Source organism: Amorphotheca resinae (assembly GCF_003019875.1).
Source record: "Amorphotheca resinae ATCC 22711 unplaced genomic scaffold M430scaffold_10, whole genome shotgun sequence".
NCBI classification, from domain to species: Eukaryota; Fungi; Ascomycota; class Leotiomycetes; order Helotiales; family Amorphothecaceae; genus Amorphotheca; species Amorphotheca resinae.
The window spans coordinates 1,118,264-1,142,915 of NW_020194480.1; the positions used below are offsets into that span (position 1 = coordinate 1,118,264).

General features: G+C 51.2%; 7 protein-coding genes across 7 annotated transcripts; 4 read left to right on the plus strand and 3 right to left on the minus strand.

The window, feature by feature from the left end:
* Positions 1-671: 671 nt before the first annotated feature.
* Positions 672-7,716, minus strand: M430DRAFT_106548 (hypothetical protein; the record flags this gene model as incomplete). The annotated part of the gene is made up of 5 exons (XM_024861088.1): positions 672-1,385; positions 1,434-2,233; positions 2,284-7,157; positions 7,207-7,472; positions 7,522-7,716. 5 exons carry the CDS (start codon positions 7,714-7,716, stop codon positions 672-674), a joined length of 6,849 nt encoding a protein of 2,282 aa, XP_024718592.1.
* A 1,237-nt stretch (positions 7,717-8,953) lies between these two features.
* On the minus strand, positions 8,954-9,495 carry M430DRAFT_36679 (hypothetical protein). Its single transcript, XM_024866976.1, has one exon. The coding sequence runs from the start codon at positions 9,359-9,361 to the stop codon at positions 9,170-9,172; it is 192 nt and encodes a 63-aa protein (XP_024718593.1). The 5' UTR covers positions 9,362-9,495; the 3' UTR covers positions 8,954-9,169.
* Positions 9,496-9,723: 228 nt separating this feature from the next.
* M430DRAFT_30257 (hypothetical protein) lies at positions 9,724-11,612 on the minus strand (the record flags this gene model as incomplete). Its single annotated transcript, XM_024865937.1, has 2 exons — positions 9,724-11,301; positions 11,385-11,612. 2 exons carry the CDS (start codon positions 11,610-11,612, stop codon positions 9,724-9,726), a joined length of 1,806 nt encoding a protein of 601 aa, XP_024718594.1.
* A 222-nt stretch (positions 11,613-11,834) lies between these two features.
* Positions 11,835-12,414, plus strand: M430DRAFT_36681 (hypothetical protein). Its single transcript, XM_024866977.1, has one exon. The coding sequence runs from the start codon at positions 11,945-11,947 to the stop codon at positions 12,179-12,181; it is 237 nt and encodes a 78-aa protein (XP_024718595.1). The 5' UTR covers positions 11,835-11,944; the 3' UTR covers positions 12,182-12,414.
* A 1,443-nt stretch (positions 12,415-13,857) lies between these two features.
* On the plus strand, positions 13,858-14,751 carry M430DRAFT_106904 (hypothetical protein; the record flags this gene model as incomplete). The annotated part of the gene is made up of 2 exons (XM_024861112.1): positions 13,858-13,957; positions 14,147-14,751. 2 exons carry the CDS (start codon positions 13,858-13,860, stop codon positions 14,749-14,751), a joined length of 705 nt encoding a protein of 234 aa, XP_024718596.1.
* Positions 14,752-18,096: 3,345 nt separating this feature from the next.
* On the plus strand, positions 18,097-20,309 carry M430DRAFT_52888 (hypothetical protein; the record flags this gene model as incomplete). The annotated part of the gene is made up of 6 exons (XM_024868334.1): positions 18,097-18,424; positions 18,473-18,903; positions 18,958-19,280; positions 19,329-19,776; positions 19,831-19,946; positions 20,000-20,309. The coding sequence occupies 6 exons, from the start codon at positions 18,097-18,099 to the stop codon at positions 20,307-20,309; spliced, it is 1,956 nt and encodes a 651-aa protein (XP_024718597.1).
* Positions 20,310-20,832: 523 nt separating this feature from the next.
* M430DRAFT_144978 (hypothetical protein) lies at positions 20,833-24,644 on the plus strand (the record flags this gene model as incomplete). Its single annotated transcript, XM_024862918.1, has 2 exons — positions 20,833-22,818; positions 22,873-24,644. Exons 1-2 carry the CDS (start codon positions 20,967-20,969, stop codon positions 24,642-24,644), a joined length of 3,624 nt encoding a protein of 1,207 aa, XP_024718598.1. The 5' UTR covers positions 20,833-20,966.
* Positions 24,645-24,652: the final 8 nt, after the last annotated feature.

Below are 24,652 nucleotides of genomic sequence, written 5' to 3' on the forward strand. Positions count from 1 at the left end.
AATCCAACAAATCCAACCAACATCAGCAAAACGGCACACGTTAACTACTTTCTTGGTTGGATTTACGTAGTTTCCTGAACTTCCATGAATCCGTCATATATTAATAGAGCTATTCAGAGCGTTGGACTATGGGTCTGGCAGTGTTTCTTACTGTTTCAAGCATTAAAGTTGTTCCTTATTTAAAGGACATTCAGTCCTGACCGGATCCTCTTGGAAGAATACTACCCATAATAACATCTGATTTGAGTGCCTAGTGGCTAAAAGTATGTTAAGGCTTTTAGGAGACACTAGCTTTCCGAGCTACTTCTGATTTTCCCTCTACGCTGAAGGGACGTGGGGGTCCAGCAAGAGTCGACGAGTACTATGTTGTACTGTTACATGTCTTATGCTCACTAGTACTCCTCAATTTGAGCCGCATTTCACACCAATTTGACCGTGGGTGATGGCAAGTGGAGAGCGCGCGTATACTTTGTACTCCCAGGTATATAAGGTGTTTGGTGTATTCAATTCTTAGAAGCCGAACACTGTGACGAGGAGTTGATGCCCGAGTGACATACTGCAATAGTGCACTTCCAGATAGTTCATAAATCAATTCAATTCGTCTAGCAACGCCAGATATACCATAAAAGTTACAAGTGAAATATACATGAAACGGTTTCCCAATCATTACCCTAAGCCTGGCTCAAATATCTGAGCGCCTCTTCCCTCTCTTCAGCGGGCAACATGCTGAGAACTTGCTGAACACCCTTCAAACCACCCTTGCTGTTGCCTCTCAACAGACTAGCGACATCAAATGCGACACTCTCCGTCTTCAACGCCTCCACCTTCTCGTGGACCGTCTTCCGGTTCTCCTCATACCACATGGCAACATCGCGATCAGCAGTAGCAAAGTTGGGGATGCCGGTCCAGGCTGCCAGTGTCTCCAGGTTGCGGGCTCGGGTCGTGAGCGGGTTCTTGTTGGAAGTTGACATGCGTTTCAAGATGTACTCTTCGTTCACACGACGACGCACACGCCAGTAGAAGAATCGGCGAGCCTCTCTCCACTGAAGTTCTTGTCTGATAGTGTTCTTGGCCTTCATGCGTCCGGCCCGGTCGTGGAGATCCGCAAATTGCAACGAGACTTGCATGTAAACTGGTAACAGAAGTTGCTCGCGAGCAGTCGCTTTGGCCTTGACTTCATTCATTTGCTCCTTGCTCAGAGATGGGTCGGCCAACTGTCTACGCAGCGCACCGTATTCCGGATCCAGGCGTGCCATGGTCTCAAGCTGCTTATCACGGCGGTACTTAATGTTGACAATACCTTCTGGCTCAAGAACACCACCACGGGCATCTTCATCAGCGTACATCTCCATGAACTCGGGGTTGATGGTTGGATCGACGACCACCTATGATTATTAGCCAGGGTCCAAATGAACGAGTATAAGGTTACTTACCCATGAACCACCTCGCAACTCTCCAAAGGGAGGGATGTAGACAAAGATCGGCTGCTCGTACTTGACAAGAGCGTCAACAATGTAAGATCCATACTTGAGAACTTCATTGTACATGTCCTTCTGTCCACCAGAGAAACCTCTCCAGTTGGCCAAGATCATCAATGGTAACTGTTCACCATTGTTGAAATCCTTGATCGCCTGAGCGGTCTTGAAAGCGGAGTTGGGATACCAGACACCACCTGCTTCCATGGTAATCTGCTCGGCAGAATCGGGGTTTGCAGGATCAGCAGGAGTGATGTTCTCGACTGAGCGAGTCTCAACAGCAATGACACCCATGGGGATACCACCAAGTCGAGCACGACCAACGACCACAGTCTTGGCCCAGCCACCAAGAGATTCAACGAACGAGTCCTTGTCAAAGAGACCAGACTGGTAACCTTCAGAGTCCTCCACGCCGGCAATCAGGTGTCTCACATCGTACGCTTGCTTCGGTGGTGGTGAGTAGACGATATCCCGGTCCCACGAGTCGACAGCAGGTCCGATCGGAAGCGGGTTGTTTCTCTTGTCTGGAACGTACGCCATCCACTCAACAATTTTGGAGACACCCTCGAAATCATCGTTGGCGGTCATATGTGAGACACCATTCTTGTACATAATTTGAGTGCCACCGAGTTGCAAGTTAGAAGTGTAGACTTCACGACCGAGGACCTTGTTGAGGGCAGGAGCACCAGTCAGAATGATGGGCTGGCCTTCAATTTGGATGGCACGCTGACCCAAGCGGACCAAATATGCACCGATACCTAAGAATGTGAGCAGAATGGAGCGAGAGAGATTTTTAGAAAACACTTACCGACTGATCGACACGTCACTAAAGTAATGGTGAAGATGTCCTCGTAGGCTCTGCTTGTAGCACCAGCAATCAAACCGGAGCCCTTCAGACATTCGACACCAAGACCATCCTCGGCACCGACGATGGTAGTGATCTTGTATCTCGTCTCACCATCTTCCGTCACCTCCTCGGTGATAACATCCCGTGTCTTGCCATCCTCGAACCGTTTCTTTGCCTCGGCATCGAGGTAGAGATACTTGAATCCAAGCTCTGGCTTCTCTGGATCGTTCCAGGCAATGTTGAAGTGCGGAATGAGTTCCTCAGCCATACCAATACGAGCACCAGAGTTGGCAGAAAGGTAGATGCGAGGAATACCAAGCTTCCTTGCGAGTTCCGTGCACTTGTGGAAGAATAAATCTTCCTTGGGTCCGAAACTACCAATCTTGAAGGTGATGTCGTTTGCAACAATGACGAACTTCCGGCCACGGGGATACTCAGGAGTCCTAGCAGTCACGAGCCATCCAACCATACCGTGAGTGTTGGTACCTGGCTCACGAATGACTTCGGCGAGGTTATCTTGGTCATCGAGGACGAGCTCACTGTAGTCAATGCACTCGCCAGTCGGGGGTTGCTTGTCCGCCAAGGATGAGTGTTTACTGACAGCTTTGGTCCAGCTGTTCTGAATGGCTTGCCTGAAAAGCTCGGGGAAATCGTAGACATACTGAGTGCCCATGAGGTGAGCCTTGTATCGCTTTGGCTGGAGCCATTCCTTTGTCGGGTATGGCGTTGATACAGGTCGCAAGTGCATGGATCCAATCTTTGTAGTGCCTCCAATGCTCTGGAAGACCCATTCACCACCTTTCTCGGATTTGCGCTCGGCGTACATCTCAACTTGGATCACATAGCCAGATGTGTTCGTGATGACAACGCGGAGAGGATATGGCATGCCGGTGGTGGGATCAGTGCAGATAATGCGGATTTCAGCACCAGTGACACGCAAGCGCCAAAGACGACGGCCGAAACGCTCCAGGAACCCGCCAAGTGCCTTCTCAACCTCAGGAGGTTGGAGAGGGAAAACTGGGGAGAAGTTGATGAAGATATGGTTGAGATCGGAATTGTTGTTTCCAATAACCTCGAGAGCATCCAAGATATCATTCATTAATCTATCAGACTCGGAGATCAGATACTCGGCAGTTGGGATCTCATCCCGAAGTCTACCAGGACGCACGACGGCTCGGGTGAAGTAACGCTTGTCACTTTGAACATCCTTGCCAATGGCCTCATAGATGTGGATGTTGCGGTTCTCGGTGAAGACGGGTTTGATATTGAATTTCGAGAGTCTTCCAAGTTCAAGCTGGAAGGCCAAGGCTGGCTCGCTGTGACGAATACTCTGATCTTCCTCATATTCGGGGCCGCGGAAAGTGTAGTAGCCAGGATATGATCCATCCTTGTGACCGCAAATGAATGTCAAACGGCGAATGCGGCGAGCCAACAGCTCCTCCTTGTACTCCTTGACAATGAGCTGAATCCGGGCAAGCATCTCGGTGTCATCGAGACTTTCAGAATCACGAATTGCGACATTGCAGACCGCAGAAAGCTCATCGTCGCTGTCCAATCTTGGCGGGGGTGCCTTGCGCTTGCCACCAAGATCCGGCATCAGCCCGTTGTTTGGGTAGCTCTTCTTCCGGTCGCCGGCAACAGGGAAAACCTCAAGTGCTCGCATCAAGTACTCTTCAGCCTCATCGAGGTACTGAACCGGAACGATGACACCCTTTCTCGTTGGCTCTTTTTCGGGGTTGTTGACTAAGTAGGACATGTCACTGATCGAGCTGACACGTTTGAATGGGTTGCTACCCTCATATGAAGGGGTCGCGGGCGTGGATGGGGCGGACGATTGGACGGGCATGCCATATTCCGAGATGCCAACCTTACGCAGAACAAAGTCCCAAGAGACGATGAAAGGAGATTCGGCTGTCTCGTTGTGATATTCGATTTTCTTCAGCGAGTAAGCACGGTATGCTCGTCGGATGTAAACTTCCAGAGCGGCTAGGGACACCCAGGGGTCCTGGTGGCCGAAAAATATGGGCAGTACATCGAAGACAGTGTATTTGGAATCCACGACCTCCTTAAGAACCTCAAGGTCGGGTTCCCGGTGCTCCCACCCAGTCTCGCCATATCTTGACTCCACTACTGAAGAACGCAGAATGTGCTCCATTTGAGCGGCACGTTCCTCCAACGAAGGCAGAGCGCACTGGATGAGGACTTCCCTTGCCTTCAATGAGACCTTGGCAGTCTGCCGTGACTCCAATTCGGTGAGCTTTCGGAGAGCAGGACGGAAGTATTTAGCAACATTGCCAGCGTTTGGTTTGCTTGGCTTGTACTCCTCGAGAATAGCAAGGATGAGGTTGTTCTTGGCACCGATTCTGCTGTGAGAGAGCACGGCTTGAATGACCTTGAAAATATCGTCCTTGTTCTCATCCCTGAGCTTCAGAATGACTTCTTCGTCACGAGCCGTCCGACCAGAGAACAGTCGTTCGACGGAGGCATATTGCTCTAGTAGGCCCGAGAAAACAGCAAACTCGTGGACCTTCTGGCCCTCCGCATATCTCTCCAAGACATCCGTCAAGGGGGCGAGAGTACCTTTGAGGAGAGCAACATCGCCCGGAGCGACATTCTCGTCCAAAAACTTCTGAAGGGCCTTTGAGAGGTTCTTAGCCGGGAACTCACCCTTGCGTGACTTCGCGCGGTCCACGATTTGGGTGAAAAGGGCATCAAGGCGTTGAGGCATTCTGGAGTGCAGAGCTGAGAACTGGGCATTCCATTCACCATATGGCAATTCAGGGTCACGCAGAACATCGATCAGCTCCTTGAGAGTCGAAGCCATAATGACTTGGTTGTCAAACCCATCCAGGATATTCTTGAGAATGTTGTGGAGCAGAAGGAATCGCTGGGCGGGCTTGGTACCAACAACTTGTGGTGGTCCAAGGTCCGGAAGGTGGCCGAGGAAAGGCTGAGCGTGCTTGACTCTAGAAGGGTCGTCAAGAGCCAGTATACCAAGAATGTCACCAGCCTCGAGAGTTGCTCCTGGCTGCTTAATGAGTTGCACAATACCATCCTCCTGGGCAAGCAGAGGCATGTACATCTTCATAACTTCAACCTCAGCGAAGGGTTCACCAGCCTTGACGTGCTCTCCGTTGTCGACAGTGAATTTCACCAGCTTTCCTGGAGAAGGTGTTCGAAGCTGGGTGGGGTCGTTTTCTTGTTCAAGAAGGCAAGTCTTGCTGTCGACGCTCAATCGAGTCGCGCCCACTTCTTCCTTCCAGTAAACGTTGTGACTTCGCCCGTTGAGAAGGACAAGCAGACCACCGTCGCTGAGGGCTCGAACACCAACTGAGCATTTCGAGCCGTTGATGAACAAGTGATAACTATCCAAGCTTGAGCGTGTGGCCGTGAACTTGTATCGGTGACCATCGTAGATGAAGTCGATTGGGAAGACAGTCTTTAAGATGTCCTTTGCAGGTACCTGACCCTTCTCCAAGCTTGTCCGGTACTCGGAAATACAGGCTTCACTGGCAATATGGGCCTTGCAAACAGCACCGCAAACAACGGCGATCATAGGGTCCGGCCGCTCCACAGTCAATTTGTTGGAGATGAGCTCGTCAAGCCATCCGGTGGTAATGGTGTTGTCCTCGAACGCGGGAGTTTCCAAAAGCTTAATAAGGTACTCAACGGTGGTCCGGAAATCACCACGAATACTCAGCTCTTTCAGAGCGACAACCATATGCTTTCTGGATGCTGACCGGTTCTCTCCGTAGGCGAAGATGTGACCAAATTGACTGTCTGAAAAACTGTGGATACTGGAGGCATTGCTCACGGAAAAGTAACCCCAGACATTAGAACTACTCCTGAAGTTCAATTCGTGCATCATACCACTGGATGGCTTGAACCCCTCTCCTGGATCTTCGGATGTGATACGGCAGGCCGTTGTGTGGCCCTTGGGGGTGGGACGGCGTTGCGTTTGTGAGCTGCTCTCCTTCGAGAAATCAAAATCGATCTCGCTGGAAGTTTGTGGGTCGACCCCATATAGCAATCTGATGTCGCGAATTCGGTGCAGCGGGAGACCCATAGCAATCTGAAGCTGCGCGGCGGGCAAGTTGACTCCACTGACCATCTCAGTAGTTGGGTGCTCTACTTGTAATCTGGGGTTCAATTCCAAGAAGTAGAACTTGTCGTCCGCATGCGAGTAGAGGTATTCGACGGTACCAGCAGAGACATAACCCACCAGGCGACCCAGACGAACCGCTGCCTTCTCCATAGCTTGGAAGGTTGACGGCTTCGCAATCGTGACGGGGGCTTCCTCGATAATCTTCTGATGTCTTCGTTGGACGGAACAATCTCTGCCAAAGAGCGAAATGTTGTTTCCGTACTCGTCAGCCAATAGTTGAACCTCCAAATGTCGGGCATTGCCTGCGAGCTTCATGATGAAGATTGGCGATCCGGGAATTTCGCTGGCCGCGGCCTTGTAAAGGGCCTCAAAACCTTCCTCCTTTTCGGCCTTACGAATACCCTTCCCACCACCACCTTCTGACGCCTTGATCATGACTGGGAAGCCAATCTCCTTCGCTTTCGCGAGACCCTCCTGCCAGGATTGGACGCAACCCTTCATATAAACGTCATCGCTGACTGTGACAATGCCTTCCTCGTTCACCTCGACCTGATCAACACCACTCCCAGACCACGGTATGCAGGGAACTTGCGCATGTTGTGCAACGATTGTGGAAGAGATTTTGTCACCGAGGGATCGCATCGCAGAACCTGGAGGACCGATGAAAACGATCTTTTTCGGCGACGCAGCCAAGGATTCCGGCAGCTTTGGGTTTTCTGAAGCATGACCCCTAACCAATGTCAGTCGTTCCTCGTCGCTGAAAACACTGAGAACCCTACCATCCAGCCCAAACAGCATGTACGTTCATGCGTTCAGCAATATCCACAATCAATTCCACATTGGCGTAGTTGTTGTTGTTCGTCCCTCCAGGAACCTCAACGTATTGATCTGCCATTCGGATGTAATCCGCATTGGCCTGCAAATCCTCGGGCGTGGCCATGACGGTGAATTGAATTGCCCGTTCATTGCCGAAGGTCTCGTAGGCCCATTTCCGCACTGATCGAATCTCCTTCACTGCCGCAATACCATTGTTGGCAATCAAGACCTGTCGAGGCGGTTAATACAAATTGGAAGCCTCCTCTCCCCATGCTTACATTCGTGATGACGGTATGACCATCGTGGGCAGCTACAAAGTCCTTCACCGGGCCTGCAACTGCGTTTTCCAGCCTGTTACCTCCGATGAAGTGGTCTGCCAGCTTGTGCTTCGCAGCATATGATACGTGGCCGTTTGCAACGGGAACGGTGCCGTTGGTGTGCGCCTTGCCGGCATGACCATTGACTTCAGCCATTGTAAAGAATCACTGCTCCTTGTTGACGAGCGAGAGAAATGTTGGCCCCGGGGGTAGAAGTAGGCGGTTTTCCAGCAGAGCGCGAGCCCAGTGAACGGGGTGTTGGGGGGGAACGAAGTCGTGCCCAAGTTCTCAACCTCCGGTAAGTCGAGTCCGGGCAGGAGACAGCTCGGACGGGGACTGAATTAGAACGAATGGATTAATTACAAGCAGAGAAGAGAAGAGGGGAGGGAGATAGCTCGGGTCTCGTGAAGATTCCCAAAGGACGGGGGCGTCGCAGGAGGAGAGGATTATGATGGAGAAGTATTATGGCAAGGAGGAATCATGTATCAGGTATGCGAGGATGCTGGAAATGAAGTTCACCAAAATACTCTAATACTGCTGCTACTGACGACCCAGCTGTTGGGCTGACCTTTCCGTTTCGGGCATGGCGGCCGCAATTCTTTCCACTGGAATCGCAGGGCCCGAGTTTCTTGGGAGACGTCGTCGCGACGACCGCGTCTTGGACCAACTTGACACTGACAGCTCCCTGGACGGGGCATTCTTTTGACTGACTTCACTTACTTACTTTGCCTAGGTTTACTCAACGCCATGCTCGGCCTCCAGCTGCGAAGAGACGAAGAAACGAACGCCTCTCGTCTCACTGCATCTGGTGCCGCGCTGGAGCACCGTGTCGCAGTGTCGCCCGGACGAAGGCAAAAGACCTTGCTACGGGGGCACCGTGTACCGTCCGTCCATAATCCATTACCGCGGGATATCACGATTACCTCAGCACTCCCCTTACTGTGCAGTGGATGGATTTGCCCTGGGGCTCTGATCTGTTGAGGACGGCTCTTCTCCGTCTGCGAGTGAGAGCGCCTGGCTCCCACAGCGCGGCGGGGGCGGCGGGGCCCACTGAGCAGGGCGGAAAAGCTGTGGGAGCCAGTCGTCCGCCAGTCGTTGATGCTGCACCGCCGATCATTCCTCACCCATCGGAGCTCGGAGTTTGCTGACCCTGTTTGCTGTGTTTGCACCTTGATTACTTGCTCCAATGACGCAGGACTCAATACTTATCTGCTTATCCACAGTAAGCTTACCGTACATATTGGGGTGATGGCTTATACTGACAACGTCTACAATATATCAATCAATGATATGTACACCATACCATCCAATCCCACCGGCGCATAATCCCATATTCACATCGGCACCGCTGTCAACCCTCCGATCAGTCCCTGCCGGCCCTCAAGTCTCACTCCGGCCCGTCGGCAGTGCGGTTACCATACATTAGTTCCTCGACGTCGTCCCCTTTTCCCCAACATCGTCCGCCTCGGATCCATGGTGGGGTTGTCCGCGACAAATCGAGGAGTACTTATTCCTGTACGTACCTTACGGACCATAGGGGTGATCAGACCTGCCACGGGAGATGCATTATGTATTCTTAAAAGGAAACACTCCTGTCTCCATCAGCTTCTCAGCCACTACGACCCTTTTCGTATTTGCATAGTAACTCTTTTCTGGAAGCTTTCATGCGATCCGTACCTACAGTAGGTATACAGCACATGTCGCAGACAAGCAGAAGCCACAGGAGCTTCCAGGCACGTAAACCCTGAAGCCCAGGCCTCAACGCATCCTTTACGTCCCCCTGGATTAAAGACGGAGACATTGCCTACTTGGGGAGACCTATTATCACTCACTCAACATGCATGCACATCAGGTCGTTGGGTAAGAAGGGGCTTCGACGTACGTGAACGGCTGTCGCAAGTTCAATCACAGACCGAGCATCGATGTCACTGGGCGTTTCACTTCATTTCATTTCACTTCATTTCACTTCATTTCCATGTTTAGATGCGCAGCAAAAAGAATTCTCATGTTCCTGACTTCCAGCATCACCGTGAACCCGCCAAATGCAAGCGACTACCTCAGCGATGCCCATCAAGAACTCCCTCACACCATGCTCCCAAAGCTAATGCTCCTCGTCCATCATATCATAACAGTCGTTCATATGTAGCAAGCTCGTACCATTAATCAGTATGTTTCTCCCACCCCGCTCAACTTCCTCGGCCGCCCTGGGGGGTGCATGGCCTCCGCTCTCCTATCCGCCTCCCTCAAGGCCATTCCGCTAGCCGCCCGCCGTGGCAGGTTCGTCGTCATCGACACACTTCCGCTTTTCCTTCTCGGCAGCCCGGTTGGGGCAGGGATGGCACTCCCTTCCGCATCCTGCTTGCTGAGTGTATTCCTCCGACTCGGCGTGGGTGGCTCCAAGTCCCCTTCCTCTAAGGGGATATTGGAGACGCTCTGTGAATGGCCATGGCCATGCGAGGCGGCGTAGCTCCCGCCAATGCTTGATCTCGGCCGCCGGGATTCCGCAGTTTGAGATTGCGAGTAGTGTCCCAAAGGCGTTCGCGTGCCTGACAATGAAGTACGACTAACCGGGCGAGCAATCTCTGTTCGACTAAGAGGCCGGTCAGGGCGCACATAGCTCGACGTGCTTGCACGGCTACTGGGTCTGCTACTCTCGCTATTCTCGCGATTCGGCAGCGGCCCGAAGGATAGTCGGCTGATTCCCGATGTAGATAATCTTGTAGCATGGTTTGAGGACGGCGTTTCATCTCCGCCCGCTGACGATGTTGCACTTACTGTGCTTCCAGTCGTTCGTTTTCTGCTTCTGATGGTGACGCTTGGGGGCATGAAGTTATGACCCAAGGCCGACTCATTTCGAGGGGATGCCCGCGGAGGTGTGCTAACGGGTGCTGGCAGTTTCGATCTCGCAGATTGCACACGTTGCTCAAGTCGTTGCATTTGCGCTGTGAGACTTCGGATATGTGTGAGAGAGTTGGAGTTTGCCGGTCTCCGTGTCGCAGGTGCTTTTATTCTCGTACCCCGAATGACAGATGGAGTAGCGTTCCTCATACGGGAACTCGATAGCGATGATGGACCTCCGGGGCCTCTAGAACTTCGAAAGTTCGCGGATTGGTAAGCTGATGCTGGTTTGGGCGTAGTGCTGGAGTTGCCTGAAGGAAGCTTCAACTTGCTCTTTGGTGGATTCATTGGGGTCTTTGCAATTGGTCTCGTGGTTGCAGAAGCATCTGACATGGGAGGGGAAGGTGGGGTGGGAGTTTCGGAGACTGTGTCTGTCGTGGATACCGATTTGGTGTCCGGGGGAGTTGTGATCATCGGTGAAGAGGCTGTAGAAGTCGGGGAGCCCACCAGAGATGGTGAGTTTGGCGTACTGTGAATCGTAGAGATAGACGCGAGTTGACGTTTTCGTAACTTGTCTTGCATGATCTCTGCCTCGATCTTCAAATCCGAAAGCTCATCCCGCAGCCGTTGCGTCTCTATACGCAGGTTTTCTCTTTCTTGTTCCCCGATTTTGATCTCCTCCTCCATCATAACAGCTCGCTCGATAGCAACATTGAACTTCGATTCCAGATCTTCCAGCGATGAAGATGTATTCCGCGCCTGTCTCTCGAAGTCATCGTTCGCGACCTCGATATCACGCAACTTGAGCTGCAATGTTCGATTAGCATCTCGAAGTGTGGTGATCTCCTTCTGTAAAATATTCTGCGCGGCGTTTGCCTCGGTTTTGGATTGCTTGTATTTACTCTGCAAATGAAATTGTCAGCCGCCGCCATCGTGACTCAACACCCATGATGTATGTATAAAGCTCGGAAGTGGATTCGACATACCTTCCACTCGTCGACTTCAAATCCCAAGCTTTCCACCTTCTCTTGCAATACTCGTTCTCTCTTCTCAGCCGCTTCCACATCCTTCTCCAATTCGGCTTCCAACTCCTGACTGGATGCCTGAAACTCAGCTAACTCATGCTCCAACTGTTCGTACTGCGCTTTATAGTATGCTATCGCACTTTCGGGAGATGACAGATCCGTCGGCGGAGATGATGGTGGCTCATCCATGGACGGCAACTTTGTTGTTTACCCCTATTCGACAGTGGAGATGCGCGGGGGAGTCCCTAGTTATGCAAAGGATCTTATCTCAGATATGCTGCATCGGCCCCTGAATCTCTGGAGCAGGTTCTGATCACAAAGCCCTCGATCTCGCGTTGATGTGGCGGCGAGATGGAGCAAATAACATGTGCGCGCGTCCTTGGGTTGGTTGTCGTGTTCGTGATGGCTTCCTTCGGTTGGTGATGGCGGTGTCGGTGTCAGTGTCGGTGTAGGTGTCGATATGGTTCGTGGTGCTGTCTGTGATCCGGAGTAAATCTGCGCGTTAGCTGTACTTCGTGTCGATGTCGGTCGTGGGGTATCCTGTCGTATGCGATGTCGTCGTTGGTCGTCGTCCTCGGCGTCGTGTTGCCGGTGTTGTGATGTTGTTGTTGCTGCACTCCGGTCTGGCTGGTGATGCGGGTGCAACTTTACTCCCGTTCTGCGTAATCCCTGTCCTAGCCGCTGATCTGGCAACCAAGAGACCGCCCCTCCTCTGCTACGCGACAATCTATCTACACTGTGATTCTTCTGGACCCTGAGTTTCCAACTCTCTTCGGGCATTCGAGGACTCTACACTGCTTCAACCCATCCAACCTCCTCATGCGGAGCTCGACATCTACCCTCCGTCAAAGCAAACTCCAGGTCTCTGCGGGGTCGCGCACGCAGTGGCAGAGCGTTGAGAGCTGCATGCAGGTACTGTAGAAGCCTGTTAAGTCGAGTGACTGTTCCTAGGCAGATGCGGTCAAACATCATTCGGAACTGCCTTTGGTGTGTCGGGTTGACAAGATATACATTGTCAATTGTGAAGCCATCTACGATCAAGTCGCCTGTTTGTCTCTTGGTAGCCCCATAGCGATAGCGACGATGGGCAAGTGGAACAGAACGGTAGCAAAGTCCTTGCGATCTTCTTCTTCTTCTTCTTCCGTGCTGGAGTCGATGGTTGTGGTAATTGCCAATCGCCATGCATATGTAGGTCCGATGCTCTTAGGGGCCAAGCTACGGACCTTTAAATACTGCCAACATACCACAGGATATTCCAGCGCTCGATCCTCTCCACGAGATTAGTCGCAAAGGCCCCAGCGCGCCTCAAGAGTAGCCAAATCACGCATAGTCTCTGTGGGACAGAACCGCCAAACGTTCCAACCACTAGAAGTCTCCACTGAAGAGACAGCGAGGCTGACAGTACGGATCACTTAAGGAAATATGACATATCACATGAGAGGGCTTGGTCATTGATGTTACACTGAAGACGCAAGGGACTTCGAGTATTGGGAGCAGAACACCATCGAGAAAGAATACACTTCACTAGGTAGTGCAGTGCACTCCTGGTCGATTGACAGGGCGACAAAAAAAAGCGACATGCCCAGAAATATTGGTGGAATGGGCGTGCATTCTCTTGATCAGCAAGCAATATCAATTGTGATGTAATATTACTTTTGCAAGGTTGGTGCACGCTTTGTTCCTATGAAAATAGCCCATGACATTCCGCAACGCCGCATCATACAGATACACGGATTCCAACTCTATGTCAGAGGGGCGTATCCGAGTATACCCAACAGATATCGACATCCCAGTCTGGCACTTTTACCCGCAACTGATGATGAGGTGCCACCTCGTGTTGTGGGTGGCTGCACTTCTCGCCGTGTACTGATCAAGGATGGACGAGCTTTCAGGTCCTTCAGGATGCTCTATGGAGGTACGACGAATCTTGGTGCCCATTCTTTGCAGGATCTCCTTCATATATGACCTGCAAGGGACTCACAATCGACTCGTTTCCTGTGCTGGATTGTGTTACTTTTGTCACGCGCTTTGATACATCCATAGGCTTTCTGAAGCTAGTATTGGAAATCGATGCAGTGGCCCGTCCCTGAGCTGCACGTATGTCTTTGTCTAAAGCGGCGATTATCACTATCAGCAACTTCATTTTTCGCATTTGATAAGTGAAAAATGGAGGGCCCGATGGTTTATACTCCTTCTAGTGGCCCGAGTGTAGCGACTAGTCCAAAGCATGCTCTCCTTCCTAAGATCAGCACTGACTCGGTGCCGGGAATAACTTCGCAGACAACAAGGATTCCTCGAAGCCGTCTCAGTAATTTCTTCTGATTCTTGCGATCCGAGCGACCCAAGAAACGCGAGCTGCCAACTATCATCAAGCAAAGCACAAAGGGTCCAGATACAAGCTTTTAAACCCACTCTCTATCGTTCTAATCTCGACATGCAACCCCGCATCGAAGCGTCGCCTTATCTATGGCCACACGATAGTACTTTTGATCAGAAGACAACTGCTCTAGTCATCATTGATATGCAGAAAGACTGTGGGTGCCAGCATATCTTCATGACCCCACGTGTTGTACTTTTCCTTGACCTACTTCCCATGCCTGAACCCCCACTTTCTAAACATTGGCCTCATAGCGATATCAGCCTTTATCGACGGGTGGTGGTAGCTCCAAGAGCTAGATTAATTTAAGAGTGCATGGTGGATTCTGCTGATGAAAATCTCCTAGTCTGTTCAGCAGATGGTTATCTCGCACACCAAGGCTACAGCATCGAGCCAGTACGAAAAATCATTCCCCGTATCCAGAAGCTCCTCAGGGCTTTTCGTGAGAAGGGCTTCACAGTCTACCACACGCGTGAAGGTCATCGTCCCGATCTCTCCACCCTCTCCTCCCGTGAGTACAGTAGGAGCAGGAACAACCCAACGGGCAAAGGAATTGGGGACCAAGGACCTCTCGGCCGACTCCTGATCCGCGGAGAGCCAGGCCACGACATCATTCCGGAACTCAAGCCACTGGAGAACGAGAATATTATTGACAAGCCTGGTCGTAGTGCATTCCAACATACCGAGTTCAGATTGATGCTCAATATCAAGGGTATCAGGAACTTGATCTTATGTGGCGCTACCACGGACGTCTGTGTTTCCAGTACCCTGCGCGATGCGAATGATAACAATTTCGACTGTCTGCTCGTGGAAGACGCTACGGCTGCCAGTGCGGAGGAATTGCACCATGCGGCAGTTGAAATGGTAAAGACGGAAGGTGGCATCTTCGGTGCTGTGTCCTCGACAGAGAAGATATTGGCTGCACTGGAAGGTGAGAGAGAGGATGATTAGAACGGGTACTCTGTCAAATCCGGTCCCGCGGGTAACTAGATCTCTCTCGAGACTGTACCTTATGGTACTAAGGAAACATAGTTCGAACTGAGATAACTCTCACGAGACCATGTCTGCTACTGGACTTGTTTGGGGCATATATTAGTAGTGCTAGCGGTGCGGCGTTCGGAGAGATGACTTGAATCGATGGCCCCTATTTATTTGCTTCCTCTACATTCTCTTGCAATGCCTCAGCAAATCTAGAAAATCCCATATCCCCCAATCTTTTCCGCTGTAGGCCAATTTTCCTCCAATTTCACTTCAGACCAAATACCTATCTTGAGTGCACACAAATAAATCCTCAAGCAAAATATCCATCACGTGATTATTCGCGTTTTCCCGAAGCAGCCCGCTCTCCTGGCTATGTCTAATTATTCAACCACCGATATGAGTCATACTCGGAAGGATCCTGTAACAAATGGTCTGTTAATGCAATAATGCCTCCCATGCGCTCGGTCGCTGTTCTGGGTTGACAACCAATGGCCTCTCGATGAAGTCAATACACCCCTTATCCCTAGGGCCCCCTTTTTCCAACTCCTTTCGAATGGTTCCGGTCCAACATGTACGAATCTATCTTCCATCCCCGTTTAAAGATGGATAAAAATCCGACCTTTCGAAATACTCAATAAGAGCAAAATCATCGACAATTTCTACTTCTTTTTCGGCTTTTTTTCGGGGTTGGGGGGGGGGGGGGCGGCTTCGTTGGGACGACCAAGCATCAACTTGACAATTCCCCAATGCACGGTCAGAGTACCTAGACATTCAACTATCTTTGTCCCGTAGCCCCAGATATTCTCCTTCTACCCGCGAGCCGACGTACAGACTCGAGTGTGGGGAAAGGCGGGGGAGGGGAGACTTTCCCATTCCGCCGAGACTCTTAGACATCCGTTTGTCCGCCCTGGGGGATGTTCCCGAACCTTGGGCGCGCTTACGCCCCGTGGGGTTGAGGAAGTTCGAGGGGGGTTTTCTAGATTTGTCTATATTGCACCTAGAATCCTAGATGCTCTACTTTGCCCCGGGGATGTAGGTAGGTAGATATCTGTAAATTGAGTTTGGAGTATAGGTCTAGCCTCGATCACTAAGTCAATGGGATCGGCGGGATAATGCTTAACTACAGTTCTAGATATGGATGAGGTATCATGCTATGATGTGAATAGGGTTCGTCCTATAGTTGGTTCTGAAAGCTGGGGTGCCACGATCATAGCTTGGAGAATAGTTGGAGGGCTTTGGTGATGTGGTAGGAGGTTGTGTGATAGTGACTTTTCAGACCTGTCCTGTTGATAATGTCATGACAGGCTCTTATCCCCGTACAAACGTTGACAATAGAACAAGAACAAATTCGGATTAACATGCTGAGAAGAAGCATGGATTGAGAATGGTATTTGAATACGTTGTGAGCCGCCTCATCGACGTCTGCTCGGAGAAGTCATGTGACCCCTCGATCAGTCCCCGACTCGTTTGGCTCCTATAAGAGATGTTTGATTTTAAAGAGCATTTCGTAGCTCAAAATAAGTTATGGGTTTGATGAGTAGAGATTAATCAAGCTTCAAGTTCTGGTTCTTGCTCTGTCTTTATATTATACCCCCCATCTTACAGCATCCGAACCCATTATCCGAACCGACGGTGGGATATGAAGCGTGAACCAAAAGGGAAGGAATATAAGAACCTTACCAGAAAAATTGAGAAAAAGCTTTTGAGATTATAGAATATATAATAATGAAAGAAAGAACCCTCTACTGTAGATGTGATTGATTATACCTTGAGGCTTGGACGTATAGAGGTTTGATACTTACTTACTCTCTGGCTTCCGCATAGGTACTTAAAGGACAGGCAGAATCCTTAACTCCGTTGGAAATAGGAAAAACTTCACGATCTCCTCGTTTCTCCAAGGATCCACTGCGCGTTAATCGATCGGAGAACCCCCCTGCTATATGTAAATATGGCGTGAGGAGTATGTCGTTCTATAAGCTAGGGCCTCCTCTCTTTGCCTATCGGGAGCGGACGGAGGTAGACATCCGACGGGTTACCTCAGACACTCAGAGTAAGGTACAGAAGGATGACTACTGTTGTTCTGTAGCGATGGAGTAGAAGATTCTTTTATGTGGTATAGTTGATGCCGGACGTCTTCTCTCACTTGTCAATGAAGAGGCTTTACGCTCTTGTCTTTGGACTTCCAGCTTTCAAGTCTTGCGGTTGCTGCGAATACCTTGTTGACTCTTCGGACTCGTCGGAATTGATGATGAGAGATCGGGTATGAGCGCTCCGAGGGGGGTACTTTTCTCTCGCTCTGAGGTGGGCGCTGGGGGGGGGGGCGACGCCTGATCGACGTGGGAGAAATGAGGAAGGTAAAGCCTTTCAGCCTTCAGGAGGATCGGATAAGGGGCTTCCAGAACCCGAAATCCCACGTTCCTCAGGGTCCAGAATGCCCCCAAAATGACCAAAATGCCACGGGTTCCAGGGCCCCCGACTCCCTCGCGGAATCGCGGGTAAGCTAAAGGAGGCGCCTGTCCCTGTATGGCGCATTCGGCACGTACCATCGGGAGTCGGGAGTCGGGACAACGTGAGGCGAGCATCGCGACAAAAAGTTTTGAGAGTTGGAGCTTTGTGACGATCCAGGACAACCACGGCGCCGCAAAACCTCAATGTACGCACATGAGATGCATCAACGGTAGGTCAGGTACATATATGCATATATGTATATCCATCTTGGGACGATTTCTTTCTCAACCACCCTTCTCAACCACCTTTTGCGCGCGCGCATTGAGAGGTGCGCGCATGCGTGGTGCCCAACGCTCGGCGGACATCCGAATAGAGTCGCGCGGGCAGGATGACAGCTCTTGGCTACGAGCGCCCCTGGGGCCTGGTGGGTGGCCCGCCCCTCTGGATCTCTGTTTGAGATTGTTACTGTTTGATAGGACAATGGAAGATCCGGGCGGGCTTCGGCCATTTACTATATACGGTGCTTAGGGAGGTAGGTCGTCTGTGGTGTAAGTACTCAGCTCCCGGTTCCGTGTTTACCCTACGGGAAGGATATATCCCTATCACTATTACCCTATTATTGAAACCTCAACAAAACCACACGAGACGTCTTACGCAGCTGCATATTCCCTCAGGATCCTCTTGCAAGGAAAAGAAAAGGCAGAAGGAAAAAAAATTTCAAAGAAACAACGCCGGTACTCGAGGTAGGTAGGACCCCCTCCGAAGTCCAATGACCCCTGTTTCCGCTCTCCTATCCCCCATATCATATCTTGGATGGCCGCCCCGGGTGCTTCACTCATCGTCCTTTTTCTTCTCTACACTTTTTCAATGCCTTCTTCTGATCATTCGCCTTCCAGTTCCGAATTGGCCACTCCCAGATCTGCGTCGCCTTCTTCAATAGCCAGCAGAGCTTCCACAACTCCTGCCAACAAACGCACGTCCTTGTCCAGCCGGCGCATCTCTGCCCCATTCAACCCAATGGCTGGTGTCGATATCGAAGCTATTGAGAACCAGATGAGGGCTGCTTCCCTCGATGGTCTCAGCGGGTACGCCCAAGACCATTATGGCACCGTCAAGCAGTACCACGAAACACAATATATCCCAGAAAACAGTGCTGCAGGTTATCAGGTTCTGCGAGAGCCGCTATGGAACAAAGGCACGTCGGGCCATAACCCACATGCCAAGCTCCTGCTAACATAACTAGGTACATCGTTCGGTCCCGAAGAACGTGTGGCCAAGAACCTTACTGGCCTGATACCTCATGTCCTAGAGAACATAGAAACACAATGCGCGCGAGCCCTGCGCATGATTAATAGTAGAACAAGCAACATCGACAAATACCTGTACCTCTCTTCCCTAAAAGCTAGCAACATCGATCTCTTCTACCGCCTCTTGATCGACAATGTTGCTCAGCTGATGCCTCTGGTGTATACACCCACTATCGGAGATGTGTGTCTCCAGTATTCAACGTTATACACCAGGCCAGAAGCCTTGTATATATCGATCAAGCAGCGCAAGTCCATTACTACAATTCTCCGCAACTGGCCCTACCCAGAGCCTTCAATCTGTGTTGTAACGGATGGCTCTCGAATCCTAGGTCTCGGTGATCTTGGTGTTAACGGTGTTGGAATTCCAGTGCGTCTGCCCATTCCGGTTAAGTATATTGTGAGGGGCTGACGTTCTTCTCAGATAGGAAAGTTGGCGCTATACACCGCCGCAGCCGGGATCGCCCCTGAAAAGACGCTCCCTATTGTGCTTGACTGCGGTACAGCCAACGAGGACAACCTCCGCGATCCCTTGTATCTTGGTCTGCGTACACCGCGTGTCTCTTCAGAAGTCGCGTTGGAGTTCATGGATGAGTTCATGGCCGCCGCGAAGGAAGTATACCCCAACATGCTCGTGCAATTCGAAGATTTCGAAACAGAAAAGGCGTTCCTGTACCTGGAGAGATACAAGAAGGAGAAGTGCTTCAACGACGATATCCAAGGGACCGGAGCTGTTGTTCTGGCAGGGTGGGTCAGGTCACCTGATACAGCAGTGCATTGCTAACCATGTTTCAGATACATCGGCGCTGTGAACCTCTCGGGGGTCCCTATTGAAGACCAGAAGCTTGTCTTCATGGGTGCTGGATCAGCCGGTGTCGGTGTGGCCAAGCAAGTGATGGAATACTACACGCGCCGCGGTCTCTCAGAGCAGCAGGCTCGAGAAAAATTCTACCTCGTCGACACGAAAGGCCTCGTGACGACTGATCGCGGGGACCACCTTCCTGATCACAAGAAGATCTTCGCACGAAGTGATAACCACGGTCATCAATTCAGTACACTCGAATCTGTCATCGAATATGTCAAGCCTACTGCTCTGATCGGTTTGACCGCCACGTTTGGAGTCTTCACTGAGTCAGTAGTACGAGCCTTGAAGAGTTCAGTCGATGCGGGAGGCCTGGGACGGAGACCTATCCTGTTTCCTTTGAGCAATCCCTTGACAAAAGCCGAGTGTACCTTTGAGCAGGTGAGATGATGTCTCTGCTGCCTTACCTTAAGAAATTCCAACTAACCTCGTTAGGCAATGACATGGACTGAAGGCTCTGCAATTTTTGCATCTGGATCTCCCTTCTCGCCCATCACCATAAAGAACGGTGACCAATCGACCACCTACTACCCCAACCAAGGAAATAATGTGTAGGTCCCCTCCCCCCCGAAGTAAGTCTGCGCAAGACACTAAGATGACCCAGATACATCTTCCCAGGTCTCGGACTTGGGGCCATCTTGGCTAAAGTATCCCGTGTTACCGACAACATGGTATACACTTCTGCAGCTGCGCTCGCTGGCTGTCTCACCCCGGAGGAGATCCGAATGGGCCTCATCTACCCCAAGATCGAGAGAGTAAGGGATGCGAGCGTCGTCGTTGCTCGAGAGGTCATGAAGTCCGCGAGGAGGGAAGGTGTGAGCTTGTTGCCGGAAGAGACGTGGGTCGAGTGGGAGGAGTGGGGAGACGTGGCGTTGACTGCCTGGATCAAGAAACAGATCTACGACCCCAGGTAGACCGCCCCTTCTGCGTGCGGGTCAGGAGTTCGGCGTCGGGATTTCGAAACCGACATGCGATGATAATAAAAAGTATACTTAGCGTGGGTAATTGAATCGCCTTGGGGGGTGCAGACAGGTCTCGAAGCTGGTTCCTCTCCCTGATCACGATGGCCCGATGCTCTGTCTCAACACTGCTTCTGGCGAGTGCTGTTGTCCTTTTCTCAGTCCGTCCATCAACCTGTTTTAAATACTTTTCACTGGAAGACGAGACACTCCTTCCAAGGAACTTCTGGTTCCTCACCTAGTTAATAAGATGCCACGACATAATCGAATATTTATATTTTATCCTCAACTCGCATTTTCGAAGGGGGGTTTCTGTTTGGATCTGCACGTGACGAGGGGCAACACTAACGAGCTAATAATAGACGCGGGACCCGCCACTTGCAGCCAATCAAGTCGAGTGCGGCTAATTCCCATCCAGGCAACCATATTTGTACTGTTCCTGTAGGCATCCAGATGAAGTGAGGGGCCTTTGCTTCCTCGCCCAACGCAGAAATGCAGTCTGTTGTTGTTATGTTTCCAACAAATGTATATATAAAGCATCCATCCTGATCTATCTCCGCCCTCTTCTCTCATCATATCTGCCTTCTCGCACTGCGACCCCGTGACGCGCCCATGGACTCATTGTTCGGCCTGTCGCGGCCCTTCCAGCGGCGGCTGACGAAGATGTACACCGACACCAAGAGCTCATATGATTTCGTCAAGGAGCCCATCCAGGTGGCTGAGGACCCCGAGCTCATGTCTCTGCATCGAAAGCTTCGCATTCAAAAAGATCGGTTGGTGTCATGGGGCTTGGAATGGTCGGATCCCACGCAATCGTCCGACATCGACGAGTCCATCAGCAAGGCCGGTCTCAGCGAGCTCGTTGGCAGCGTCATGTCTACGATCAAAGAGATCCTGGCGGAGACTGAGCCATTGTGGCAGTCGTCAAAAAGACCGTTCAATGAGAAGGGCTCTGCGTCCGAGAAATCTGCGGATCGAAAGCCATCGTTGATCACTTGGGATCAATCGAGGTTCGAGGATTTGGTTCGGGACTTGACCATGTCGATTGATACCCTTTATGATCTCTCAAGAACGCGGCAACGTGCCCAGAGAATATCTTCTCTCAAACCTTCGGAGTCGCCAAGCCCCATCCGTGGAAAATCCCCTGCCATCGAGGAGAGGCAGTTTGAGTCCACTCGGATGCAAACGCCGCAGCAAATTGATCCCGCGTCCCTGATATGGCCACGGGACCTCAAAGTAATACAGCCCGGTATGTTACAACCAGCGAAATCCCCTCGGCAAATTGTTTTCATGCGACGACCGACATCCCTCACCGAGGCCCAGAGGACCGGGTGGCAGTCAACGCCTACTGTTCCTGTTCTCCTCGAGCACGCCCCGTATGATCCCATCTATTCTACCACTGGAATTACTCCGTCCATGACCCGGTTTGAGAAGTTGTTTGCCGGGCTTTCCCAGCCCTATATCTCATCGGATAGACCGCTTTCTGGACTGCTGCGCCTGATTGGGTATTTCGAGGAGCCCGAGTATTCAAGATTTTGTCTCCTGTATATCTTGCCTGAACGCTTTGGACCTGTGGATATCGAAAGCCCAAGAATGCCTGCGATCAATATTTTGTCGGAACTCCTGTATAGTAAAGCGTATGAGCCCAGTTTGGAAATCAAGTATCGATTAGCGTCCAATGTCGCCAACGCTGTCTTCGACTTACACGCCAAGGGGATTGTGCACGGGAATGTCAATTCTTCCAATATTTTATTCTTTGGACATCAATCACAGAATCGCCTTGATCTGAGCCAAGTCAACATGCGCGAATCGTTCTTATCGTCCTTCGACCTCTTTTCTGATAACGCCACAGATGGTTCTGATTCGTCTTCTTCGTTCTGCGCATTGTACAGACATCCACTCGACCCCCGAATCACTCGCTACACTCATCTCACAGCTGAGAGCAAGTCTCTAGACCTCTACAGTCTCGGGATGCTTCTTCTCGAAATCGGACTCTGGATCTCGCTTCCCGATATCTTCCCGGGCGTCTCAGCGATTCCAGATAAGCCAGTGGCCGTTTTCAAAAAACTCGCAGCCAGATGCGGAAATATCTTTGTCAAAGCGGTCAAAGCCTGTTGGCATGCACCAGATGATGAGCTGTCCCAGCGGGCAAGGCCAGATGTCATGCATCAGAAGGTATTTTGGAAAGTATCGAAAGCCCTCGATGCATGCTGTGCAATAGATGAATTTTCCGACGAAGAGAACGAGAGTGACGATTCGCCTCCAGTTCCATCGAGTCCATTCAGGGGCTCTGCGTTCTCTGCGTCGTTTAGAGTTTTAAGCCCAAACGAAGCCTCGACGCTCCCCTCCGTGAAGACTGGGGCTAATCCCTTCGACTGGTCTGAGAAGCCCACAAATACCAAAGCTACTAGCTCCCGTGAAAAGATAAGTTGGATAGAGAAGAAGCCTGCAGCTCTGCCATCAAGTAAGCAGTTCCCGTCCCAATCTTACCTGGCAAATTTTCATTTACCCACCATAGGCCCTGCACCACGATTGCAGAAATCAAAACCTAAACTTCGCACGTACCCTGCCATTAGAATCAGTCCTGAGCACTTGGATTTCTGGCACAACGCTTTGATGCCACACATAAACTACGTCCTTCGCGGCTTTTACAAGAAATACCCCGAATCCGTAGAGATTAGCCTCGAAAGCGTCGGCGAATCTCCAACGACTACCAAGCCTACCATTCTTGTAATCTGCACGAGCGTCCATAAAGTCCGAAGTATTTTAAAGAAATCATTAGTATACGACGAATCCGTTTTCGGATTGAAGGTATGTCGGGGAAAGGTTGTGCGTTCCCGGAAACAGGGCGGACGAAGATCGATGGCGGACTCGGGAGGAAATACGAGGGCCGCGAATGCAGATCATCAGGTGCGACCTTCGAATGGTGCTTCCATTGGAGCGTATGTTGGCGAGCGACATCTTCCACCTGTGTCTTTTGGTGGGTTGATTATGGTCGATGATAAGCCTTATGGGATGACCGTTCACCATATGCTCGAAGATCCGGACGAGGGGGGAGAAGAAGAAGAAAAACAAGAACAGCCAGGGGCCTTGACCCCAACGCTTCGGTCAAGTGCTCTTCGGTCAAGTGCTCATCTTCTTGATATGCCCGACTTGACACACTCCGAGTCCTCTGTTAACAGCAGCAGTGACGAAGAATTCATGTACAACCTCTCAGACTTTGATTCCGACTTCTCGGATGGGGAACAGAGCGAGTCCGAAGAATACGAGGAATATGACGAATGTGAAAGCGACGATGAGCTTGAGCCTGGAGATACCAAAGGAATACCGCAAGGATGTGGAGAAGAATATCAAATCACTCAACCAGCCCTAGATGATGTGGATGAGGATTTCTATCCAAGCGAAGAGACACGCGATGAAGACCATTTAGATAGTTATGGCTTGGGAGAAGTCTATGCTTCCTCCGGCATCCGAAGACGTGTGGAAGAGGGGACAGTTCATGAAATCGACTGGGCCCTTATTGAGTTCCATCCTGAGCGCTGCCCGCAGAGGAACCGCATTACGAGTGGGAAGCGATTCTGTCCTCATCAGGAGCAGTATCCTGTAGCTGTGGCACCAAGCTCCGACCTTTTTGATCTGGATGTCCATTGCATGGCGCGAACATCTGGGCTACAGAGCGGACGCATCCTACCTGGAATGGTTATCGTCAAGATCTATGGCCGCCAGACGCCATCGTCCAGCTATCAAGTTGCGGGAAAACTTGGCGTGCCGGGCGATTCAGGGGCGTGGGTAGTGGACAACGATCTAGGACGAGCTTGCGGGCATGTCCTGGCCTGGAGCTCGAGAAAGAAAGTCGCCTACATCTGCCCCATGGACGTTCTCCTCCGCGACATCGGCGAGACCTTGAACGCGAAAAGTGTTTCCTTACCCGGTGGCTCGGAGGTATACAGTGCCTCGGACTCCAAGATCGAAGCACCGGAGCAAGAGAGGATCACTGACATGTTTCGAGATCTGAAATTGGCACCTACCCCAAGAGCAACAGAGATCGATCGGGTCGTAATCCCCGAGGAAGATGAAAATGAAAACAGAAGAAAGGATCCCATGTATACCCCCATTACTCTGATGGAGGATTCGGAAGATCTGGTGGAAGTTAGCAAGGGACAGCCCATGGACTTTGTCAAATCGTCGATAGATCGTTGGCGTACGGGTGTGGATAATATCACGATGAATGCGGCGGATGTGGACAGTAGGGCTGAAGCTGGGGATGCAAGTGGCCATGTGGGCGTGTAGAGCAGGGC

Coding starts and splice junctions, on each gene's coding strand:
- M430DRAFT_36679 (XM_024866976.1), bottom strand. CDS start 9,361: ATGTCTCCGTCTTTAATCCAGGGGGACGTAAAGGATGCGTTGAGGCCT.
- M430DRAFT_36681 (XM_024866977.1), top strand. CDS start 11,945: ATGTCGGTCGTGGGGTATCCTGTCGTATGCGATGTCGTCGTTGGTCGT.